General features: G+C 49.7%; 2 protein-coding genes across 3 annotated transcripts; one reads left to right on the top strand and one right to left on the bottom strand.

The window, feature by feature from the left end:
* Positions 1-1,167: 1,167 nt before the first annotated feature.
* On the top strand, positions 1,168-13,366 carry ANKRD53 (ankyrin repeat domain 53). The gene is made up of 5 exons (XM_054990354.1): positions 1,168-1,176; positions 2,716-2,915; positions 5,946-6,110; positions 6,384-6,504; positions 12,641-13,366. The coding sequence occupies exons 1-5, from the start codon at positions 1,168-1,170 to the stop codon at positions 13,364-13,366; spliced, it is 1,221 nt and encodes a 406-aa protein (XP_054846329.1).
* A 1,280-nt stretch (positions 13,367-14,646) lies between these two features.
* On the bottom strand, positions 14,647-21,365 carry TEX261 (testis expressed 261). 2 transcript variants are annotated; one of them, XM_054989489.1, is made up of 6 exons: positions 21,238-21,365; positions 18,806-18,885; positions 17,767-17,920; positions 16,804-16,871; positions 16,411-16,513; positions 14,647-15,947 (listed from the first exon to the last, which is right to left on the bottom strand). In XM_054989489.1, exons 1-6 carry the CDS (start codon positions 21,305-21,307, stop codon positions 15,832-15,834), a joined length of 591 nt encoding a protein of 196 aa, XP_054845464.1. In that variant the 5' UTR covers positions 21,308-21,365; the 3' UTR covers positions 14,647-15,831. The 2 variants fall into 2 exon arrangements, with proteins under 2 accessions (XP_054845464.1, XP_054845465.1); XM_054989490.1 differs by lacking the exon at positions 21,238-21,365 and adding an exon at positions 20,556-20,594.
* Positions 21,366-21,692: the final 327 nt, after the last annotated feature.

Raw genomic sequence — 21,692 nt, 5'->3', positions numbered from 1 at the left:
AAAATGCCATCTTCCTGCCTGCAGTGACACCATTTCCTCCTCACCAATCTCTTCTTCTACTCCTGAGGACTGATTTACCCTTTTAGGGGAATTATGGGGCTGAGGAGGAAGTGGGAGAATCCTGAGCTGCTGGAATTAGGTACTCTTTCAGGCTGCGATTGGGAGTGCCGTTTTCTCCCTCTGAAAATGCAAGGCCCTGCAAGGAAAAAAACAAACAGCAGAGCAAAGACAAAGGTTCCAGACTGACCATTTGCTACATTGGCCGTTTTCACACTGCTTGCCGGCCACAGAACATCGTGCCAAGCTCTGGGAACGGCAGCGTCGTTCCGGGAGCTTGGTGTGATGTTCCGTGGCCGGTAAGCAGTGTGAAAACGGCCATTGTGCAAAGAGATTTTCTTGTTCCAATGGGGAGTAAACAAACATGGCCTGCCCCATCTGCAGCCTAAGGTGCCGCAGGCTTTTCTAGCACATCAGGATTTTATCACCTCATTCCACTGCATGAATAGATTTGGCTTCACCAGCGGGCTGGGAAATGGGATGAAAATGCATTAGAAGGTTTCCTGAAGATAGCCTTTCCTTCCCTCACGCTCACACCCTCCCCCTCTGCTCCTGCTCGTAATTCCCACTTCTGGGTTCCTCGCACTGTGCCCTGCAGGCAGCCCTGTTGTCCACCTGAGAAGCCTCTTTGCTCACAGACTGCCCTTTGTAACATCAGCAGAGCCTTGCAGGTTGGTCCAAAGGCTCGCCACCTGTTTCCAGCTGCCCTGGACAGCCAGATGTTTCTGGGCAGCCTATAAGCAGCGCAGGAAGCAGCAGCAGCCCTCTCCTGTCCCCCCCGTCATGGGAGCCGCGATGCACCCACAGCACAGCTCCAGATTCCATTGTTTTTATCACAACCTCCTTTCAAGCCATCTGGCCATCACCTAGTATTGCCAACCTCCAGGTGGTAGCTGGAGAACTCCTGGAATTACAACTCCTCTCCAGGCCACAGAGATAGTTTCTCTTAGAGAAAACTGATGCTTTGGAGGGGCCAAATCAGGCCGTTTGGGGCCAAAATTAGCCCACCGCGAAGTGCGTGCGAGCTCCTGCCTTGCGCAATGACGTCACTTCCTGGAAGTGACATAATCACACCAGCACAGGAGCGCATGCAAGGAGCACACCAGGAACATGCAGAAGGTAAGTCCCAGATCCTGCTCCCTTCTGCCAACTGCAGGGTGGTATCCACAGAATGCCCTGATCAGATGAGCAAAGCTGCTTTGGTGGAATGTGGAGGGTGGGGGGCAGTTGCATGTACAGACATGAGAGGAGCCAAAGCCATGCAATTGATGGGAAGCAATGGAGCGACTATAGAATGGGAGGGGTATGCACGCTCCGTCTAGCTCCTGAAGGTTAGTTTGCAGCTGGAGTCCCCAAGTTGACTTTGAGAGTAAACCTATGTAGAGTGAATTACAGTAGTCTCGTTTTAATGTTACTATGCCATGAATTCAGGTTGCCAGATCAGCTATTTCAAGGTGGGGGGGCATCTTCCAGGCTACTCTAAGTTGAGAGAAGGCCTCTTCTTTTTTTTTTGCTGTTGCATTCTCCAGCAGCAATATAACCCCTAGGTTTTTAACTGAATCCACCAGGTTCAATTGAACTGCATCAAAGGTTGGAAGCACAATGTCCTTCAAGAGCTCTGCTTTTTCCTTCCAGCATAATTTCCATCTTGTCTGGGTTCAATTTTAGTTTGGTATGTGTAATTTACTTTGATTCACAGTGTGAATGCTGGGGTGTAAATGAAGTAAATAAATAAATAAAAGCAAAAGGACGTTGAGCATGGTGGAGACAGAAGGCAAAACAAGATAACGTTATCAATCACCTAGCATATTCAAAGTCCTGGGCAAAGATTAATATGCAGTAAACATGATCTGAGCCAAACGAAGGGTGGGTGCGGATCTGCCCTTTTACGCTATTGGTTTTGGGGAATTCACAAGCTGGATTTTGAAAAGAACAGATGGACAGATTAACTGACGACTGCACTGTTGGTTTAGTACTCCCAGACCAGCCAAACAGGACCCTGCAGAAAACGACGAACTCTTCGCTGCCAGTACCGGACAAGTCCACTGGCTCCAGATCTCCCTGCAGAAAGCCGAATGTCCCACCCAGGCTGATATTAATGTAAATCCTACTTATGTGATGGTGGTCTCATGGTGGGAGGCGCAGTTTTTGACACACGACATCTAATTTCCTCATGGGTGTAGTTGTGAACAGGAAGGAGGGTGTGCAGCTAGAGGGGGCGGATGCCTGGATGAGCCAAGGAACATGGAACATGAAATGATTTCAGGTCACGGTAACGGTCTGGCTGCAGCCCACATTTTGGAGACTATAATTAAAGCAGGATCCTTCCCCCATAGACAAAAGAGACTTTTCTCTGGAAAACGGTCAAGGACACTTGGACGCTGGGCCCTCTGCAGTAGGCAGCCAACTTGCAGCACGTTTGGTACTCGGAGCGTACTATAAACAAAGTGCTGCTACTTTCTGTGAAGCTCCAAGGAGCCTGCCTCAAGGAGTCCTGTGCTTTATCTGCACAACAGACCTGTGAAATGGGCCACTTTGAGAAACGGGGCATTCCCCTTGGCCCTTGGTAGCATAACTGTTGATTTTGTCAAACCAGGACGGGGATGCAGGTTCGCTGCTCATATCAGCACGGTCTTTGTGCCCTTCCTTTCCGGCCAGGGCTTCTCCGCACTGCATACGGCTGCCTTGTTTGGCCGGCTGGACTGCATTCAGATGCTGGTGGAGAAATTTGGTGTCAGCGTGGACTCGGAAAGCCTGACGGGCTGGAGGCCCGTCCACCTGGTCATGAACAAGGAGAGCGGGAACCGGGCCCTGGAGTGCCTCAAGTACCTAATCAGCAAAAGTGCCGATGTCAACATGTAAGTGCCTGAGCCCTTCCTCCCTGTTCTATGCCTGACCGTGGAGCCCACTGAGTCCAGGATGGGGAGGGTGCTCAGGTGTGGCTGAGTCCCTGCTTCGGGCTGTGGGCCAAAGCGAAGGCGGGGGTTGGCTTTTTCATTTGTTTTGTACTGCCAGTAGCCCACATCTGTGGTAAAATTTAAGGCAGGTAGCTAAATTCCGGTTCCATTCAAAATATAAAATCAAAGAATCACCAACGGCTGTAAAACCACAAGTCCGTAAAAGCCGGATGCAGAAATAAGCCACAGGCAGGAAAGCCTCTTAAAACCGTTTTCCACCGACGGGCTTTTCTGCAGAGGGAGTGCTGCCAGGTGGGCGCCATTGCAGTGAAGTTGCTGGTCTGTGCTTCTGTCAGCTTAATGGGACACGATGTAGCAGTAGCCCCACCCCACCCCACCCCACCCCAGAGGGTGCATGTCCCCAGGCTGGCTTGAGAAAGGAGTGGTTGGGATGCAGGCGGGAGTGGGAAAGGAGCGGTGAAGCCAAGGTAGTTTCCTCCTCCCCGGGCCAGATCCAAACAGTGCATTCAGACATCTATCAAGATAACACTCAAGGCAGTTCAGAAAGGCAGAAATTAAAACCCTAAAAACATCCCAAAAAAACAGCAAACGGAAGCACAAACAAAAGAAAAAGAAAGCAGCTATGAACAACCAGAACACCAGTAAAGCAAGATTAAAATACCAACAGGTCAGAGAATAAAACTGCCCAACGCAAGACGGTTCTAAGTGCCCCCCCCCCCCGCCCCAGAAGGCCAAGAGGAAGAGGAGATACGAGCCTCCTGGGGCACAGAGTTCCGCAGCTGAAAAGCCCCGTCCCACACAGCCACCAGTCTTAACCCAGCGTGGCATGCAAAGCCAGCCGCTGGCAGCCAGTCTCGGGTCCCGGCAGGCAAGAGTGTGCAGGGTATGAAGGCCAGCCTCCCATCATTGGTGCCTTCTTACCTTGCACACTCTTGACAGTCTTTACTGAGCTTGTCCAAAAAAGAATATGGGGCATAATTGGCAAACGGGGCAGATTCCGTCACAGAGGCGTTTTCTGGTCTTGCCCCAGCCTGGAAGCCACCCCGCACCGTGCCTTGTTCACAAGGTGCCTCTTAACCTTATTCACCAAGTAAACCAACAAAGCGCTTCTTGGATACGGGGTCAGAGTTTTAAAGCATTGCACTGTGTAATAATCTTATTTGTGATCAGTCCCTTAAATGTAATTAAATTCACATTATATACATAGCTTACGTATAGGTTTCCCTCATAGTCTTTAGCAAGGCATCTGTTGTATAATAGATTCAGAGGAGTTAGCTGTGTTAGTCTGTAGTTACAAAATAGTAAAGAGTCCAGTGGCACCTTTAAGACTAACCAACTTGATTGTAGCATATGCTTTCAAGAACCACAGCTCTCTCCGAGAAAAGATGCATCTAATGAAGAGAGCTGTGGTTCTCGAAACCTTGTGCTACAATCAAGTTGGTTAGTCTTAAAGGTGCTACTGGACTTTTTACTATTTTGTAACTACAGACTAACACAGCTAACTCCTCTGAATCTATTATACAACAGATGCCTTGCTAAAGACTATGGGGGAAACCTATACGTAAGCTAGTGAAGTTACCTTGTGTGGTCAGGACACTGGTGCATTGAACCCAGGACTGTCTGCTCTGACTAGCAACAGCTTTTCCTGGAGAGAAATGTCCCAGTGTTTTAACTGGAGATGCTGAGGGTTGAATCTAGGGTCCTCTTCATGTCAAACAAGTTCTTGGATTCTGACCCTCCACGTTGAAAGGCAGGTAGTTTCAGGTGTGTAGCCGTATTTGTCTGCAGTATAACAGCAACATTCAAGTCCAGTGCCACTTAAAAGACCAACGAGATTTCCAAGATAATCAGCTTTCAAGAGTCAAGCTCCCTTCGTCGGATTCAAGTAGGAATGCAAGCAGAAATGCAAGTTCCCTACTTGTATGTGAAGAAATGAGCTTTGACTCTTGAAAGCTTATACCCTGAAAATCTTGTTGAGTCTTTAAGAGAGCCAGTTTGGTGTAGTGGTTAAGAGCAGCAGGACCCTAATCTGAAGAACTGGGTTTGATTCCCCACTCCTCCGCTTGAAGCCAGCTGGGTGACCTTAGGTGAATCACAGCTCTCTCAGAGCTCTCTCAGCCCCACCCACCTCACAGGGTGATTGTTCTGGGGATAACAGTAACACACTTTGAGAGCCAGTTTGGTGTAGTGCTTAAGAGCGGCAGGACTCTAATCTGGAGAGCCAGGTTTGATTCCCTACTCCTCCACTTGAAGCCAGCTGGGTGACCTTACGTGAATCACAGCTGTCTCAGAGCTCTCTCAGCCCCATCCACCTCACAGGGTGATTGTTGTGGGGTTAATAATAACATACTTTGTAAACCACTCTGAGTGGGTGTTTGTCCTGAAGGGCAGTATATAAATCAAATGTTGTTATTATTATTATTAAGGTGTCACTGGACTCAAATATTGAAAGGAAGGGCTCACCTCTGTTAAATCACTTAGCTTCGCAGAAAGAGAGGTTGCATCTCATGGCTAGAGAGTAATATTTTCATCAATCTAGGAATCCATAATACAGAATATTGCCTATTATAGCAAAACACAAGAAGCAAAGCACATTAAACAACAAGTTCAGATCTCATCAGAAGGATGTGGTGTATCCATGCAGCTTGCAGCACATTCTGTTCTACACTCTCAGGCCCACCAAGGGGTGTGTGTGTTTAAGTCTGTGCTTAAAGTATGTGTTGTTTTATATAATAATGCAAGCCTCCAGTCCTAGCTACAAGGCATTTAAAACTGTAGGAATAGAACTTCTCCAAGGCTCAGGACTAATATTGTAGCTCTGGCATATGTTCTTCCATCTCTGCCCCTTCAGAATGACTTGTAAATCCTCAGGCAAAGCCATTTAGAGAGACATCTGACATACTTTTAAAAAAATACATTCAGAGTTTGACTCTGAACAATTTCACCAAACTCTAAACCCCTCTTTTCTAGAAAGAACCAAAACGGAGTCACACCACTTCACAAGGCAGCCAGTGAAGGCCGTACTAGTTGCGTCAAAATCCTGATAGAAGCTGGGGCAGACGTCCATGCCAAAGATGCGGAGGGACAAGAGCCCGTTGACCTCTGCAGAATGTGGGGCCACAGACACTGCTGTAGGTGAGCATTTGTATCCAGGCCTTGAGGGTAAGGGAGGGCGGAAGTGTGCTGAGCACCCAGTCGTGTGTTCTGAGGTCAGATCTTCAGATCTGATCCTGTGAATTTAATTTGTCTGTCCACAAGTTTATAAACCACTGGTAGTACTGGTTCTACACCTCTGTGAAAGAGATTGCCTTTTTTCCCATAAGAAACATGCCATGTGTAATGATTTCTGTTTCATGCATCTCTTGTGAGCACTCTCCCATACTCTACCTCTTCACTGTGTCTTTGCAGATACCTCTCTTCTGCCATGTGGAAAATAGACAAAAAAACCTTTGCTCAGGGGATCTGCAGGCTGAATCTAATTAAAAAAGAGTGTCAGGCAAAGGAGGAAGAATTCTTGAGAATACAGCAGGTAAGAAGCAACTCAGAACCTCAGCAGGTACCATCTGCCGTGTAGTGTCCAGTTTATTTATTTCCCACTTGGGGAACCAAAGCAGTTTACAAAATAAAATCCAAGAAAAAAGCAAGAGGACAGAGAAACTTGGCGGGGTGGTGGTGGTATTGAGAGCAGGTCTCCCTGTGTTACCAGATATTCTTCCCCTCCCTGGGCTAAAAGCTGAAGGACAAGAGCCCTTTAGCTCACGTCTCTGGGCAATCCCAGGCCATAAATAGCTGCAGTGGAGGAGACTCAAAGTCAGCTAGCCGTTCTTCAGCTGCTGATAAGTGGCTTGCAATTTCCAGGATCCCTTCTGGACCCTTTTCCAAAAGTTTGTGTAACATTCGCTATTTCCAGTCCTCAGGTACGGAGGCTGAATTTAGTGATAAAAGTTGCACATCCTGATTAAGAGGTCAAGGCTTTCACACTTGAGCTCCTTAAGATTCCTCAGGGATGGGGAGACATGTCCTCCCCCAAACTCACCCTGGTAGTTCAAATCATTGTTGAACATCAGCTGCAAACTGGTAGCCGGTTTACCTTCTCTCACCTTTAGTTAGAATGTCGCACCTGAAGGAAGGGAGACAGCCAAATGGCTAGAAAGTTTTCCTTTTTGCAGCAGGAAGACCAAAACCGTCCCAGGGTGGGTTAGGCTACTCCGAGGGTAGACTACAAATAAATTGCTTCTTCTCTTCCATCTGGCTTTGCCGCTGGATGGTCACAATCCACGATGGACTAAGCTTTTGCCCATTTGGCAAGGGAACAAGAGGGAGAGGTTCCAACCATGAGGACGAAGGTAATGCTGCACTTTCAATTACTACAACTTCAAATAATACTACCCTTTTCCGTTTAAACACTGAGTAGGATAAGTATCACAGAAGCAGGCAATGGCAAACCGCTTTGTTAGTCTCTTGCCATGAAAACCCCACCAGCAGGGCCAGCGTGCCCATTGAGGCCAGGTAGGCGGTTGCCGCGAGCGCTGGGGCGCCAGAGGGGATGTTGGAGGAGGTGCTTGGGGCGGGGGCGTGTGCCACGGAGCTCGTGGCGTCAGCGCCAGTGGCTGAGCGGGAGGGATGGGAGGCTACAGCTGCTGCAGCCTCCCATCTCTCCCGCCCGGTGCTGCTGCCGCCAGTACATGCCCCTGGCCGGGCACAGCAGCTATGGGCCAGGCGCGGCAGGCATCTGGGGTGGTGCAGGGCAACTGAGCGGGAGAGCTGGGAGGCCAGCCGCCTGCCGCAGCAATGGGGCTGGCTCACAGTGCACGCTTGCTTGATGACGTCACACGCCATTTCATCATGCAGTGTGGTGTGCACGCACCTGGCTGTGGGCGCCGGAAACCCTGGCACCGCTGCTGCCCACCAGGGGTTGCCCTAAGTCAGCTATGACTTGACAGCACTCTCCACCCCTAGGATAAGTACCAAAGGGGGAAGGGGGGGGCTGCATGTTTTCACCTTTTCTTTGTCCCTTCCACAGCCTGAACACTTGAACAAACCATGTGTGTTCTTTTTATTCATTTAGTGGAGTGTCTTCTACTTTGAATGCTCCAAGCCTAACCTGTGGAAATGCACCCTGGCTGTTCACTCTTGCTGTGAGAAGTGTGTGTGGGGGGGTGTATGTGGAAATGGGGGGGCAGTAGGTAAGCTCACCATCCCTAGAGCACGACAGCTTGAAATTGTGAAGTTGCAATAGATTATTCACATGCTGGCGTTTAGGAGCAAAGGGGGAGGCACAGCAACTAGATAAAGCCTCTGAATGCTGATGCCATAGGGAAAGGCAGAGTGTCTGTTTTGCGTGCAAAAGGTCACAGGTTCAATCCTTGGCATGTCCATTTAAAAAGATCAAGTAGTAGGTGATGTGAAACGCCTCTGATCTGAGAAACTGGAGAGCTGCCGCCAGTCCAAGTAGACAGTATTGGATTTGATAGATCTGCTTCAATACAAGGAAGCTTTGTGTGCATTCGTACACTTTATTCCAATCTGGAGTGCGAGATGGGATAGTCTGTCTAGCAGGAGATACTCTGAGTTGCTGGAGGCAGTGGGTGATAGCCAGGGCTTTTTTTTCTGGCAAAAGAGGTAGTGGAGCTCAGTGGTGGAACTCAGGACTGCACAATGATGTCACTTTGGGTCAGCAGTGGCGTGGAGGACAATCTAAACTCCCCTCTGCCTGGAGATTAGGGGGCGGGGCCAATGGCCATGTGACCATTTCCAAGAGATGCCGGAACTCCGTTTCCCCGCATTCCCGCTGAAAAAAAGCCCTGGTGATAGCTAATGTGGGCTTTGGTACTGCCTTTCTGGGAGTAAGGGGGGTGTTGCAAGCAAAGACTTGGGATGGGTGCATGGTTTTCTGACCTTTGGGGGACCACCCTGACTGGGTGGTCCCCCAAGTCCTTACCTGCAGGGTGTGTGCCATCCAGACCCAGAAGCTTACTCATTTTCAATTTTCCTAGTAGGCCTGGAACTTCCCATCATCTCCCTTTGACTGTTCTTCAGACCCCCTTCTCAAAAGCAGCATTTCCAGCATAGTTACACGCCCAACTTTTTCCACAGTGGAAACAGATGCAAAGAATTCCTTCAGTTTCTCTGCTCTCTCTCCATCCTCTTTAGCTAAGCCTTTGTCATCGAGAGGCCCAATCTCCTCCCTAGCTGGTTTCCTTGAAGAAATATTGTTCCTCTTAGGGATTTTTTTTTGCATTCCTATCCTCAAAATCTCTTTTTGTTCAGCTTGCATCCTGTGCTCCTTTCTACCTCCTTTGGGCAAACCTTCCACTTTTTAAAGGAAGCCTTTTTGCCTTTTATGCTGCCTTGATTTGGGTCACTAACCACACAGGCCTCCTTTTTAAACTGGGTAGTACCTCTCCTGTCTTCAGGTAAAATAGTAAAAAGTCCAGCAGCATCTTTTAAGAATAACCAACTTTATTGCAACATAAGCTTTCGAGAACCACAGCTCTTTGCCAGATGCATCGAAAGCTTCTGCTACAATAAAGCTGGTCAGTCTTAAAGGTGCTACTGGACTCTTTACTATTTTGCTACTAGAGACCAACACGGCTAACTCCTCGGGATCTCTGTCTTCAGGTATGCAGTCTGTCTGAGCATGGCTTGAAACAGTTTCCAGGAATCCTGTAGATACTTAACTTTCTTAATTCTCCCTTATAATGTATGCATTTTTCTCCCCCCGCCCCCACCTCTACAGAATATGAGAGCAAGGATCAAACCTTACAAGCAAAAAGCATGTCATGAACATACATCCAAACATTCATTGCAGTGTCTTGCACCAGGTAACGCTGCACTTTTACAGGAGTGGTTTTACATCTCGCCTGCCCCCAGTGCTCAAATTATGCAGAGAAATGTGTGTAGGACACTTCATCGACGTGAACATTGAAATCCCCCGGCACCACCAACCTAGGGTCTTCCAAGGCGCACCCCACTACCACCTCAAGCTGACGTGGCAGGGTATCTGCTGGTGCGCTAAGCGGTCGGTATACCAGATAGCCAAACTCTCCTCAGCAGCACCCCACACTAGGCCTACACCATCACTGCCAGAGATTTCAGGGCTGGGGAGCGGCCTGAAGGAAGAGGACCCTCTGGCAAGGATCGCCACCCCTCCCCCCTGACCTCTTATTAGATTTGTCGGCAGCATTCGATACAGTCGATTACGAACTTCTGACTCACCGCCTCGCCTTTCTCCACAAAGGGTGGCGCTTGGGAAGAGACTGTCATCCCGCCGACCTATGGTATGCGGTGTCCCACAAGGGGCAATACTCTTCCCATTGCTGTTTAACATCTATATGCGCCCCCTTGCCCAGTTGGTGCGGAGCTTTGGACTTGGGTGTCATCAATATGCAGATGACACCCACCCATCTGATGATGGACGGATGGCCTGACTTGGCCCCGAACGGCCTGGAGCGTGCCTTTGATGCCGTGACTGGTCGGTTGAAACAGAGTCGACTGAAATTAAATCCTACGAAGACGGAGGTCCTGTATTTGAGTCGCGGGGGGTTAGGTGCCGGACTCCGACTCCCAACCCTGGACGGGGCGCCACTTACACCAGGGTCGTCGGTTAGGAGTTTGGGGGTGATTCTGGATGCCTCCTTGACAATGGAGGCTCAGGTCGCAGCGGTTGCCAGGTCCTCTTTTTTCCACCTACAATGGACCAGGCAGCTTGTCCTGTAACTCTCAGTCAGCGACTAAACTACAGTGATCCAGGCAACGGTCATCTCTAGGCTGGACTACTGTAACTCGCTCTACGCGGGGATTCCCTTGAGCCTGACCCAACTGCAGCTGGTTCAAAATGCAGCAGCGCGTGTTATTGTAGGAGCACCGACTGGAGCGCATATAACGCCTATATTGTGCCAGCTGCATTGGCTGCCAGTGGAGTACCGGATCAGGTTCAAGGTTTTGGTATGAACCTATAAAGCCCTATGTGGACTGGGACCAGCGTATCTGCAAGACCACCTCTCCCCGTATGTGCCCCAGAGGACGCTCCGATCGGGAGAGAAACACCTATTGGTGGTCCCTTGCCCCAAGGAGGCCCGCCTGACCTCGACCAGAGCCAGGGCTTTCTCGGTCCAGGCCCCAGCCTGGTGGAACTCTCTGTCCGCTGAGACCAGGGCCCGGCGGGATGTGTTATCATTTCGCTGGGCCCGTAAGACAGAGCTGTCCCACCAGGCATATGGTTGAGGTCGAGCTTGGCCTCCACCAGCTGAAAAATGAAAAATGGAGTATAAAATCTGAACCCCTCCCTACTAAGGTTGTCCACCACCTTATTGTGTCAAGTTGTTTCTGCTGCTATTGATTGCCGCCACCTAAATGTATATTTTATATGTGATTATATTTTTTAAAAATCTATGTGCGGTTTTAACTGTATAAATTCATTTTAATGTGTTTTAATATGTTGTAATCTGCCCTGAGCCCTTCGTGGGGAGGGCAGAATAGAAATACAAAGAAAATAAATAAAATAGGAGACACATGGAATCCACAAGCCCCCCCCCCCCAAGTTCCACTCAATTTAGCCCTTCAGTTTAGACGGCACCCCCAGCTCCTCCACCCCCAGCCCTCGTTCCCCCGTCTAGATCTTCAGAAAACAAGCAAAGAGACAAGCCAGGCTGCTGTATTTCTTCCGGTGCAGTTCTGCCACACCCTCCAAGCAGGGCTTCTGGCCCCAGCAGGCAGAGCCCAGCCCTCCCTCCGCCGCGTGGTTCCTGCTGGCCATGCAGCCCTCAGCTCAGCTCAGCTCCCTGCTAGAGTCCAGGAGTGTCCCTCCCATCTTGGGGTTGGAGGCTGGACAGTGGCTGGGACAGGAGGGTTGAAGGCAGCTAGAGAGGCAATTTCCACTTGGCTGGAAGGTTCCCTCATCCCGGGCAGTGTTCAGAACTGTTTAATAAAGGAGGCAGGGCTGTATTATGACCAAACGGGCCAGGAAGATGATTTTATAGAGAGCGCAGGACTGGGTCTCTTACGTATTCTCTTTTTGCTGTATATATGTATTACCCTACTCTCAGGACTAATGGAGCACCCTTTTCTGCACTGTTCCATGCATCATGTCAAATGCTCAGCCAGTTTATGTCTTTCTTCAGTTTTGTCTTTTCATTATACTCTAATTTGTATATAATTCCTTGCTGAGTTGTCCAAAAACTTACTGAAAATGCAGGTAAGATCTGGTTTGAATAAAGCTCAGTTCCTTTATAAGTAAAGTGTGCCATCAGGTCACTATCGACTCAAGAAGTTGCACCTCCTGGGGCTTTCAAGGCATTTCCTCTGCATAGCAACCTGTTTTCCTTGGTGGTCTCCCATCCAAGTACGGACCCTGCTTAGTTTCTCAGGTCTGCTGAAATGGGGCTAGTCTGGGCTATTAGGGCTGCTCGGATATGTCTCAAGGGGACTAAAAATAAGCACTGCAGAGCTGTTAGCGGGAAGCAAGGTTCTTGATCCACGCCCTTGTTTCTTCTGCAAGCGAGGATTCATCTTGCTGCAGAGCGCTTTGCTCTCCATCAACCAAGCAGATCTTTGTCAGCAGGGAAAGCTTAAATCAGAATTTTATCAGCAATCTATCATTCACATCCAAATGCAGAAAAGCCCCCACCCCTTTACGTGTTTTTTTGGTGTGTTTTTTTTTACAGATGAAGGTGAATGTCTTTAACAACATAAAGTTTTCTGAATGGCTGGCGAAGAAGCATTTGCCTCCCCCCTCCGCTAGGATCCTGAGCTTTCTGGAAAAGAGGCCTCAGTCAGTCATCCTTCGTAAGCAGTGGGGGAAGCAGGATAGCATCAGCATCTCTACCAGTGGCCCTGAGGAAATATACTTGTTGGACGACCTCAAAAAGGACAGGCATCAGCGGCCTTGGAACATCAGCTCCAACCCAGCGTCTGTGCCGGTGACCTGCATCTTCCGCCCTACCACGGTCCGGATGGGGACTAACCCAGAGCCATCTGAAGATCACGACTTCACTTCCTTTCTGTTCCTCGTCAAAAACAGGTGTGGAGAACCCAGGGTCTACATAAGCAACTTCGGCAAGGTCTCCCCTATGCCTGACCTGCCCTATGAAACCATCCAGAGGAGCCTGTACCCCCACACCCGTCCCACCCGCTTGAAGGTCCCCCAGGGCCTCAAGCCCTGGCACATCTTTGATGTGCAGAGAAAGTATCCCCCAAGCCCAGAGCACAGGTGGACTGACCAGATGGCCTTGAGCTTGCGCCAGACTCTCGATCCCACGTTTGTAGCCACGCTGAAAGCCCACCTCGAAACCTACAGCGATGCTGGGGCACTTTCCCCAAAGCTGGATTCCTATTGTGGCAGCAGCCAAGAGTCCTCCAGCCCAAGTCTCAACAGCAGTCACCTAGACTAACCATTTCCCCGCTGGCTTCTTAGCTACCAAGTCGCCTTGAAAATAGCTTTTTCTTTTGTAGGAGCCTGCTCCAGTTAAGTGACAACATAGGAGAGAGGCAGAAATCGTTTCCATGTGCCAGCAAAAATGCCCAAGCAACCACAACAGCTGAGAATGTTTACACCAGAAGTGGCATTAAAGGAGCTTAGCCGACACGACAATGGGTACCCTTTGTTATTGCTCAGCGCCAACACCTAGATGGTCAAAATAATAACAACAGCGCTTATAAATCACTCTTCTAGACAGATTAGTGCCCCACCCAGAGCATGAACAAGTTAGTGTTATTATCTTCCCCACAATACAGCTGGGGGGGCTGGGCGGAGAGGAGCGGCTTCCCCAAGGCCACCTGCTGAGCCCATGGCAGGAGTGGGATTTGAACCAGCAGAGTGCCGGTGCACAGCCGAACCGCTTAACCACTGTGCTACAGCAGCTCTCCATCTAAATAGCTGAACTGTATTTTCCTCCTCGTTTCAGCTGCAAGCCCGTAGTCTCTGCACGTTTTTTTGAACAGCACATCCTCCGGAGGATCACTTGCAGCAGTCGATTCCCCTTTGACTGGTTCTGATTTTTTTCATGTGATCAAGAGGCAAATTCTGAGCGTACGGAAAAGACCCCACGTGCTCTCTGGGGATGGATCAGCCGATGGAAAAAAATGACTAGGTTCAAGCAGTATCAAGGTGAGGAAAGAAGTTCTGTCAGGACAAAGACGTAAGATCTGAAAGCAACCCACAAGACAGAGCCGGAGGGTGAGGCCAGTATGCCAGTAGCTGTTCCCAAAGCAAAGGGAGGCCAACAGCGCAGAGACGTGAGCCCCCGAGAGACGCAACATGAGCCCACCTCACCTCCAGCCACGTCCCAGCCCAGCGCCTTGCGTATGCTAGACAGGCACAACCGCACCCCCCCCTCGCAGCTGCCACTCTACCATGCTGCCCCTCGGGGTGCTTCTCGGCAAAAGCATTCTCTGCCAAGCTCCCCTCCTCCTCGCACATCTGGACAGCTCCCGATGGCAGCAGGTGCTGGCCATGACCTTCTAGACCGCTCTGCTGGTTTCTCCCATGTCCTGCCTGGTGTTGCGCTTAAGCACTGTTCCCTGGCCTGTCAGCCTTTTCCACAGGGAGAACGCTGCCCCCTGTGCAGAATTTAAGAGGCTGCCTGAGGCCTCCTGAAAGCTTTTGCCACCTGGAACTGCAGCTTCTACTATGATACTGAGGAGAGGGAAAAAAGCCCACCGTAGTCTTCCCTTTTAAAACAAATTTCATCTCACACCTTTATTAACACAAAGGTTTTGTGCTCAAACAGAAACCAAACTTCCGTTAATTTAAGAGAGAACAAAATGTGTCACCAGAATCCAGCCCAAAGTGTCCCCCAGCTCCCCCCCACCCCCACTTGCAGGAAGGAATCTTCATACATCATTCCAGAACACAGCCATTGGGAGCAGGGGGGGGGGGTTATGCCACAGAAAGCAAATTTGACACTGGAACCAGAGGACAGCAAACATCTTCACATCCTTGCAAGAAGCTATTTAACCTGACTCCCCCCACCCCCAATAGCTTCAGGGATGTGGGCAGTTTCTTTCCCAGTCGATATAGGTTCAAAGGGAGTGAAACATTGGCAAATTGGGGCTATGCCAGCTACCTTCATTTCTGATCAAGGTTTTTCAATCATTTTATTTAACTCAAAAGCTAGGCAGTGGCGACCAAGGAAGTCTGTGTCAATGATCTTTGGCCCACCCAAGAAGCAGCTGCGAAGGCCCCCTCTGGGCATCTTCCAAAGGACATTCTCAACAACCAAGTGAAGATGCGATTCGCAGTCCCTTCTCCAGAAGGCCCCGATTCCTTTAAATCAATACTGGCACAGATCTGTATCCAGAAACATCCTGTAAAAGAAACGCAAAAGCCAAGATTTCTGCCCATCTCTTCGTCACAATGTCAGATGCATATTTTGAACAAGAAGGGCATTTGGACGTCCGTGGACCATGTCTACGAACAACGCTTGGGAACAAGGCTGGTGGAGGCCAGCTTTTTGTGCACTGATCCAAAGTCTGCATGAACCTGCTGTTAAAACCTTACAGCACCTTCACAGTAAGGAAAAAGGTCTGTCTTGAGAGGAAGCATTTTGGCTTTCAATGCGAAAGATGCCAGCTCAAAGGACCCCACTGCCGAGGCAAGATCGAACATTTTATACGGCTCTCCTCTGCTGTGACCACGTCCACCTCAGAAGTCAACTGTGCAAAGGAGAGCGCTCCAAGTGACAACACTCCCAGAGTTTGGGGTTGTCAGTATAGGTGATTGCCTGTCCCACATTTCACAATCGATTCATTCCCAACATGGCAGGGAGCGGTGAGCGCCACAGCACAGAGACCTCAAGTTCCATCTAGATAAAAGTGTCCGGGCGTAAACAGAAGGCATTTAGGGGAGGTGGCAGCGTCAATACATCTTCTGGCGGCTTGGCAGGATGGCTTCCTTAATGAATGAGAAGATGACGAGAATGCCGGAGCGCTTTCCCCTCTTGCCTTTTGTGAAGTAGTTGGATACCACATCATCTGAGGAGACAAGGAAAGAAAGACGCAGTAAAACCCAGACTGGAATCAGTAGATCTGCTCTGAACAAAGCAGGACATCTGCTTCACAGCAATTGCACTCCCTGACCTCGGTCTCTACGCTGGCTACCCTGAATATAATCTCTTGGCCTTGCTTGCATCCAGGCACCTCCAAAATTAAACAGCAGTCAGCTTCAAGAATTATCCGCTAACATCCGATGCACACTGAGAGAGGCCTAAGCAGGAGGGCAAGCAGAGATCCCTCCTTCCCTGGTGGCCCACGCGCCAATCTGCACAGCTGCTCTTCTTTCTCCTCCTCCCAGGCCTTGCAGGAAATTTAACTCTACTTTCAAATTAGACATTTCAGGCATTGCGTACAATTGGCAGATTCACTCAATAGCCAGATGAGGGCATCGCCTGGGGCAAAGGGTGCATCTGCCAGAGCTGGGCCTGCCCGTTAAACTCACCTCCTGTCTGTACTGTGGAAGGCAGCACATTCTCCCCAGCCGACAAGGAAACAAAAAACGCAAAGGGAATGAGCCACAGGCAGAAGGTGAAGTAGGCGAGAACCTGGGGAGGAAACACAGAGAGGGCATCAAGCAAGCACGAGGGGTCCAGCCATCATCAAGAAAGGAAGGGGGCTGTGATTTGGGTTTCCTCTACAGGACTGACCGCACCATCCGCTGATGCCACAGGTGGGCTTCCAACTTTGGCCTCCTGCCTGTCCCCCGTGGCTCTCAAGAGGTCAAACCTTTTGCCTCCCTTGGTGCAGGCACATCACCAAAGAACACTTCTTCTCTGCCCCTCTCCCCTCCACAGCCCCAAACAAGCTCTCCAGCATGCCTGGAAATATATCTTACCTCTGAGAACGGGTAATACTCTTCTGCAAAATACTGGAACGCCAAGTAGTGATTCAACACAACCAGGACTGCCAAAAGAAACAACAAAGTGCCAAGTGGGAAATGGTCACCTTCACCACCTTCCCTGATCACCCTTTGTTTACACCCTATTTATAACCCATGACAAAATCTCGCACACAGGCTAGATTTCAAAGAACCAGGGCTGTTTAAAAAATAATAAGTGTGTTGCTAGCCCTCATGGTTGGGACAGTGTAAAGTGCAAAATTGCTAACAACGTAACTCACTCATATCACACTCTTTGATCCCTTTCCCGTACCATTTTATCCTAGTTGCCCTTGGCAGAAAATCCCTGGCCAACCCAAGAACACTGAAAATTAATCAAACTGAACAACTGTATAAAAGAAACTAATGGGCAGCAGTCGCGACTGTCCGCTTAAGTCTAAGTAAAATGTTCATTATTTGTATGGCACCCACACCATATTTGGCCGCTCTCTAGAGTAGCAAGAAAAAAGGAATGGAACTGCTCCGAGGACTAGGGAAAGAGAGAGGAGGTGGCCTACCGGGCAGGGACTGGACAGCAGCACACCATCACTTCCTCTGGTTTTTATCTACCTCCAAGAGTCAATTTCAAGGGGTGGTTTTTGGCATACAGAGCAGCACCATACACAATCCCCGCCTCCATTTTATCCTCATTATAGCCCTGTAAGGTAGGCTGCTCTGATAATACCACTGGCAAGTGAGCCTCTGTACCTCGGTTTCCCCCATCCTAGTCTCACACTCAAGCCACTACCCCAGAGTCATTTTCTTCCTGTGATGCCTGCCACAGCAAAGTGCTCCACGGTCACGGGAAAGCCATTCCTATTATAAAGGAAATCTCGGGACTTGGGAAGGACTCAGAGCTTTGTCTTTCGGGGTCTTCAGCCCGCCCTCCTGCCTGGCCCCTGTCATCACAAAGCCACTCACCGCAGGACAGGATGAAATTTGGAGAGGTCAGCATGATGAAAGGGAAGGTCTGCAGCAATCCAAAATACACCAGGTTGGTAAAGAGGCCCACGCCGACCATAAGGCCGGGGAAGGTTTCAAAGAGGTACAGTCCAACCAGCACAGCTGTGGAGAACTAAAAGAAAGCGAGTTTTAGGTCGGTTGCCATGTTGGTCTGTAGTCGAACAGCAGGATCTGAGTCCAGTGGCACCTTAGAGACCAACAAGATTTTCAGAGTGTAAGCTGTCTGAAGATGGGAAGACTGACTCTCGAAAGCATACGCTCTAAAAATCTTGTTGGTCTCTAAGGTGCCAACGGAGTAAAAGAAAGCAGGAGGACTCTGACAGTTAAGCTGGTCCGCCTGGGCCACACAGCAACAGGTGGCAGAGGGCAGGAAGGATGGGCACAGGGACGCCAGGAGCCTGCTTGCTCCTACTGGGAACAGCAGCACGTCCACAATACACGCTGCAAGGCAAACAGCCCTCTGAGGAAAATTAAAAGGAATAAAGCAGAAAAGCCATAAGAGGTTACCAAAGTTCTGCCATCTTCTTGGCATGGACCAGGGATCAATGGGGGTGTGGGGAGGGGAAATATTTGTGAATTTCCAGCATTGTGCAGGGGGTTGGACTAGATGACCCTAGAGATCCCTTCCAACCCTACGATTCTGTGAAACAGCAGCACACATAACCTGTCCTCTAGAAGAGCGGCAAGGCCATAGAGGTTGTTGGCCACTGGCTAGTGGAGGAAGAGAGACTGTCTTCTCCTCGCTCCCATACCAATGGAGCTCCACCCACCATCTTGCCTTTGCTGGGATCTGCTTCACAAGTTTCAAGATTGGCTGCTATAAGCAAAAGCTGTATCCAGTGTCAGAAGTCTGGCATAACCTCTCTGAGTGGCACCTTCTCCTCTCTCCCTCCTACCCACTCCCCCACTGTGCAAGTCAGGCTTCGTAGCACAAGCAAGCTGAAACCAGTAGGCTTAAGTTGGCAATCAGTGGGCACAGAGGCAGCCAGAAACTTACCCATATCATATACTTAATGATCCTGCTAGTAACTACTGTGTACTCTTCTATCAACTCTGCCAAGTAGTACAATCCAGCCGCTGGAAAGGAAAAGAAAGGGGTTGCTGGAGACGCACTGCCAGGAAAATACAGCCAAAGCCAACAATTCTCTGCCTTTCTGGCCCCAGAGCCTGTGGCGTCCAAACGGGCCACATCCACTGGAATAAACACCCCTGTGATTCGCAGGCGGGTAGGGCTCCGGTTCACCCTTGCCCAGCACATGACGCTGAAGGATGATGCTGAAGCTGCGCTGGTTGCTGTCAGGAACCTGGACCGCTGCATCCCAGAGCAGCTCTGCTGAATCATTTGGCAGCACCGTGGCTCTGCAGCTGCTCCTTTTTTGCAAAAGAGCCAAGAGATCACCCCTCCTTCAATGAAGCATCACTGCCACTCTCCCTAACAACTGTCATCTGCCATTCATTCGTGTCTTTTTGTCTTTGGTTCATTTCTCATTCCTTTAGCATTAGCAGACGGTAGGTAGTGGTGCAGGTGTATAGCAAAAATCCAGCAAGACCAGCATGGTAATACCTGTCAACTGACACCCACAAGTTTTCAAGGTACCCAAAAGTCTTTGCCAGGCTCCATTCAAAGACTCTGAAGGCTGCAGACTTGGGGCTTTCCCATCATGCCCTGAAATACCTCATTTACTGAAGACACAACTTAAAACCTCACTGGCTTCACTGTGATGATTTTGCGGCCCCTCACCCAAGTGTAACCTGCCCTTTCCCCAGGAATCTGGACAGCATGCTAGCTTTTCATCACCCCATTTGAGCCTCAGAATAGTTCTATGAGGCAGGCTAGCCACTGGCCCAGTATCACCTGGCCATATTCACGGCAGTTCAGGTGACTGTAGCACTACCCCCTGGACTCCGCTCCACATACCAGCCCTATTTTGTTTTTTCTTCCTATGGGCCAACAGTGTGGTAAGTGCCAGCGTGGCATAGTGTTCACAGTGTGAAACTAAGGTCTGTGAGTCCCAGATTCAAATTCCCACCCTGCCATGGAAGCTTACTAGGAGACCTTGGGCCAGTCACACACATTTATCCTGGCCTACCTCACAGGGTTGTTCTGAGGATAAATGGAGGAAGAGAGAACAATGGAAGCTACTTTAGGTTGCCACTGCGAAGGAAAGCAAGAGTAAACAAAGGAAATAAATAAATTTTCTGCAAGTCATTGATGCAAAGCGAGCTTCCCATTTTTAAAATCCCAGAGCCTCCAATATGTAAATATTAGCTGGCTGTTTCTGAAGAAACTCTCAGTGGGGGCACAGAGGCAAGAGAATAAAGTCTGGTGGGGCACCTCAAAGGCCAACCACATTTATTTCAATAGGAGCTTTCGTGAGTTAGAGCTCACTTCATCAAGATACTTAAAGAGAAAAAACACTTTGGGGATTCTTACAGAGGAAACTACACAAAGGTGGGAGGGCTAAGGCAGAGGATGGTTAAGCATGAATCCCATGATAAATCTTTCAAGTACAATTATTACTATTCAAGTTCGATGGCACTTTAGAGACGAACTAGATTTCCAGGGTGGGAGCCTTCCAGAATCAGAGCTCTCTCCATTAGATACAGGGAGAAGTGGAAGTCCCAGATCCTTTACATCCCAGTCAGGAGGTGGGAGGCACGGGGCTCCTACCATTAAAACCTTGCTGGTCTCTCAAGTGCTACTGGGCTCAACTCTTCTTCTACTGCAGACCAACGCAGCTACTCACCTGAAACTATTAATGATAATAATATTGTAATAATGCTAACAATAATAGATCAAGATGGGTATCCGTGTTTGTCTGTCTGTAGCAGTGGAAAAGAGCAAGAGTCCAGTGGCGCCTGTAAGACTAAGAAAATTAGTGGTAGGGTAGGAGCTTTCCTGAGCAGACGGACTCACATTCTAGCTGTATCTGAAGAAGTGAGCAGCAGCGGCTCACAAAAGCTCCTTCCCTACCACTAATTTTGTTAGTCTTACAGGTGCTACTGGACTATTGCTCTTTTCCAATGATAATAATGAGTATTATATGATATGGTTATTATTTGATAATATTAATAATAGACTCAACACCCCGCAAGCAATTGGCACTTTGGGGTAGACTGCAGCTGCGCAGAGAGGCTCCACTCGGCCGTCCACGGGAATCCGCCAAACTCCCCTCAGCGACTCTAACGGGATCCTTCCCCACCCCCAAACAGGAAGGCGCCATTGATTGGACGGGCAGGAGTTGCAGCTATTCCTCTGGACCAATGGGAAGACCGCGTTGCCCACACCGACCAATCGCCGTCTCTTGTGGGCGGGCCGGACGAGACCATCGCGGCTCCTGTGAGGGGCGAGCGGCCCAGAGAAAACGGAGAGACCATGCCCACCGCGGGGAGACGGAGCGCGACGGGGTCCGCCCGAGGGAGCCTCACCGATGCCGAGGGTGACGAAGGCGGCCTGGATGAGCAGCGCGAGCCAGCTCAGGGCGTACATGAACCACATCGTCGGGCCCGTCGTCGTCGCCGCTGCCGCCTCGCTTCCACCGGCGCATCGGCAAGCGAGCACCGCCCACCACTTCCGGCAGGGAAAGGAAGCGGGCCTCTGCAGAGTGCGCAGGCGCAGGGAGAAGTGGCTGTCCCTGAGCGCCCCAGCGACTCCTGGCGACGCGGAGGAGGAACAGCACCAGGGCAGCGCCGTCGAGGAGGGGGACAGAGGAAGAAGGGGACAGAGAGCAAATAAACGAGAATAGATGGATTACACGTTAATATAAACAAATAAATAGTAGCGGGATAATAATGTAATGTATTATTAAATTAATAATTAATTTAATTAATATTAATTTAATAACAGGTTGATAATGGATTATTAGAGAGCCAGTGCCGCAGCA

Source organism: Eublepharis macularius, chromosome 10 (genome assembly GCF_028583425.1).
Source record: "Eublepharis macularius isolate TG4126 chromosome 10, MPM_Emac_v1.0, whole genome shotgun sequence".
NCBI classification, from domain to species: domain Eukaryota; kingdom Metazoa; phylum Chordata; class Lepidosauria; order Squamata; family Eublepharidae; genus Eublepharis; species Eublepharis macularius.
The sequence above is the reverse complement of the archived record's forward strand: the minus strand, read 5'-3'. Positions and strand labels throughout refer to the sequence as shown.

Excerpts from the sequence above, each read along its gene's own strand:
- ANKRD53 (XM_054990354.1), top strand. Across the intron at positions 2,916-5,945 it reads AAAAGTGCCGATGTCAACAT|AAAGAACCAAAACGGAGTCA; the intron begins GTAAGTGCCTGA and ends CCTCTTTTCTAG. Across the intron at positions 6,505-12,640 it reads AATTCTTGAGAATACAGCAG|ATGAAGGTGAATGTCTTTAA; the intron begins GTAAGAAGCAAC and ends TTTTTTTTACAG.
- TEX261 (XM_054989489.1), bottom strand. The coding sequence starts at position 21,307 with ATGTGGTTCATGTACGCCCTGAGCTGGCTCGCGCTGCTCATCCAGGCC. Across the intron at positions 18,886-21,237 it reads CTTCGTCACCCTCGGCATCG|CGGCTGGATTGTACTACTTG; the intron begins GTGAGGCTCCCT and ends TTTCCTTTCCAG. Across the intron at positions 16,872-17,766 it reads AAATTTCATCCTGTCCTGCG|TCCTGGTTGTGTTGAATCAC; the intron begins GTGAGTGGCTTT and ends TTCTTTTGGCAG.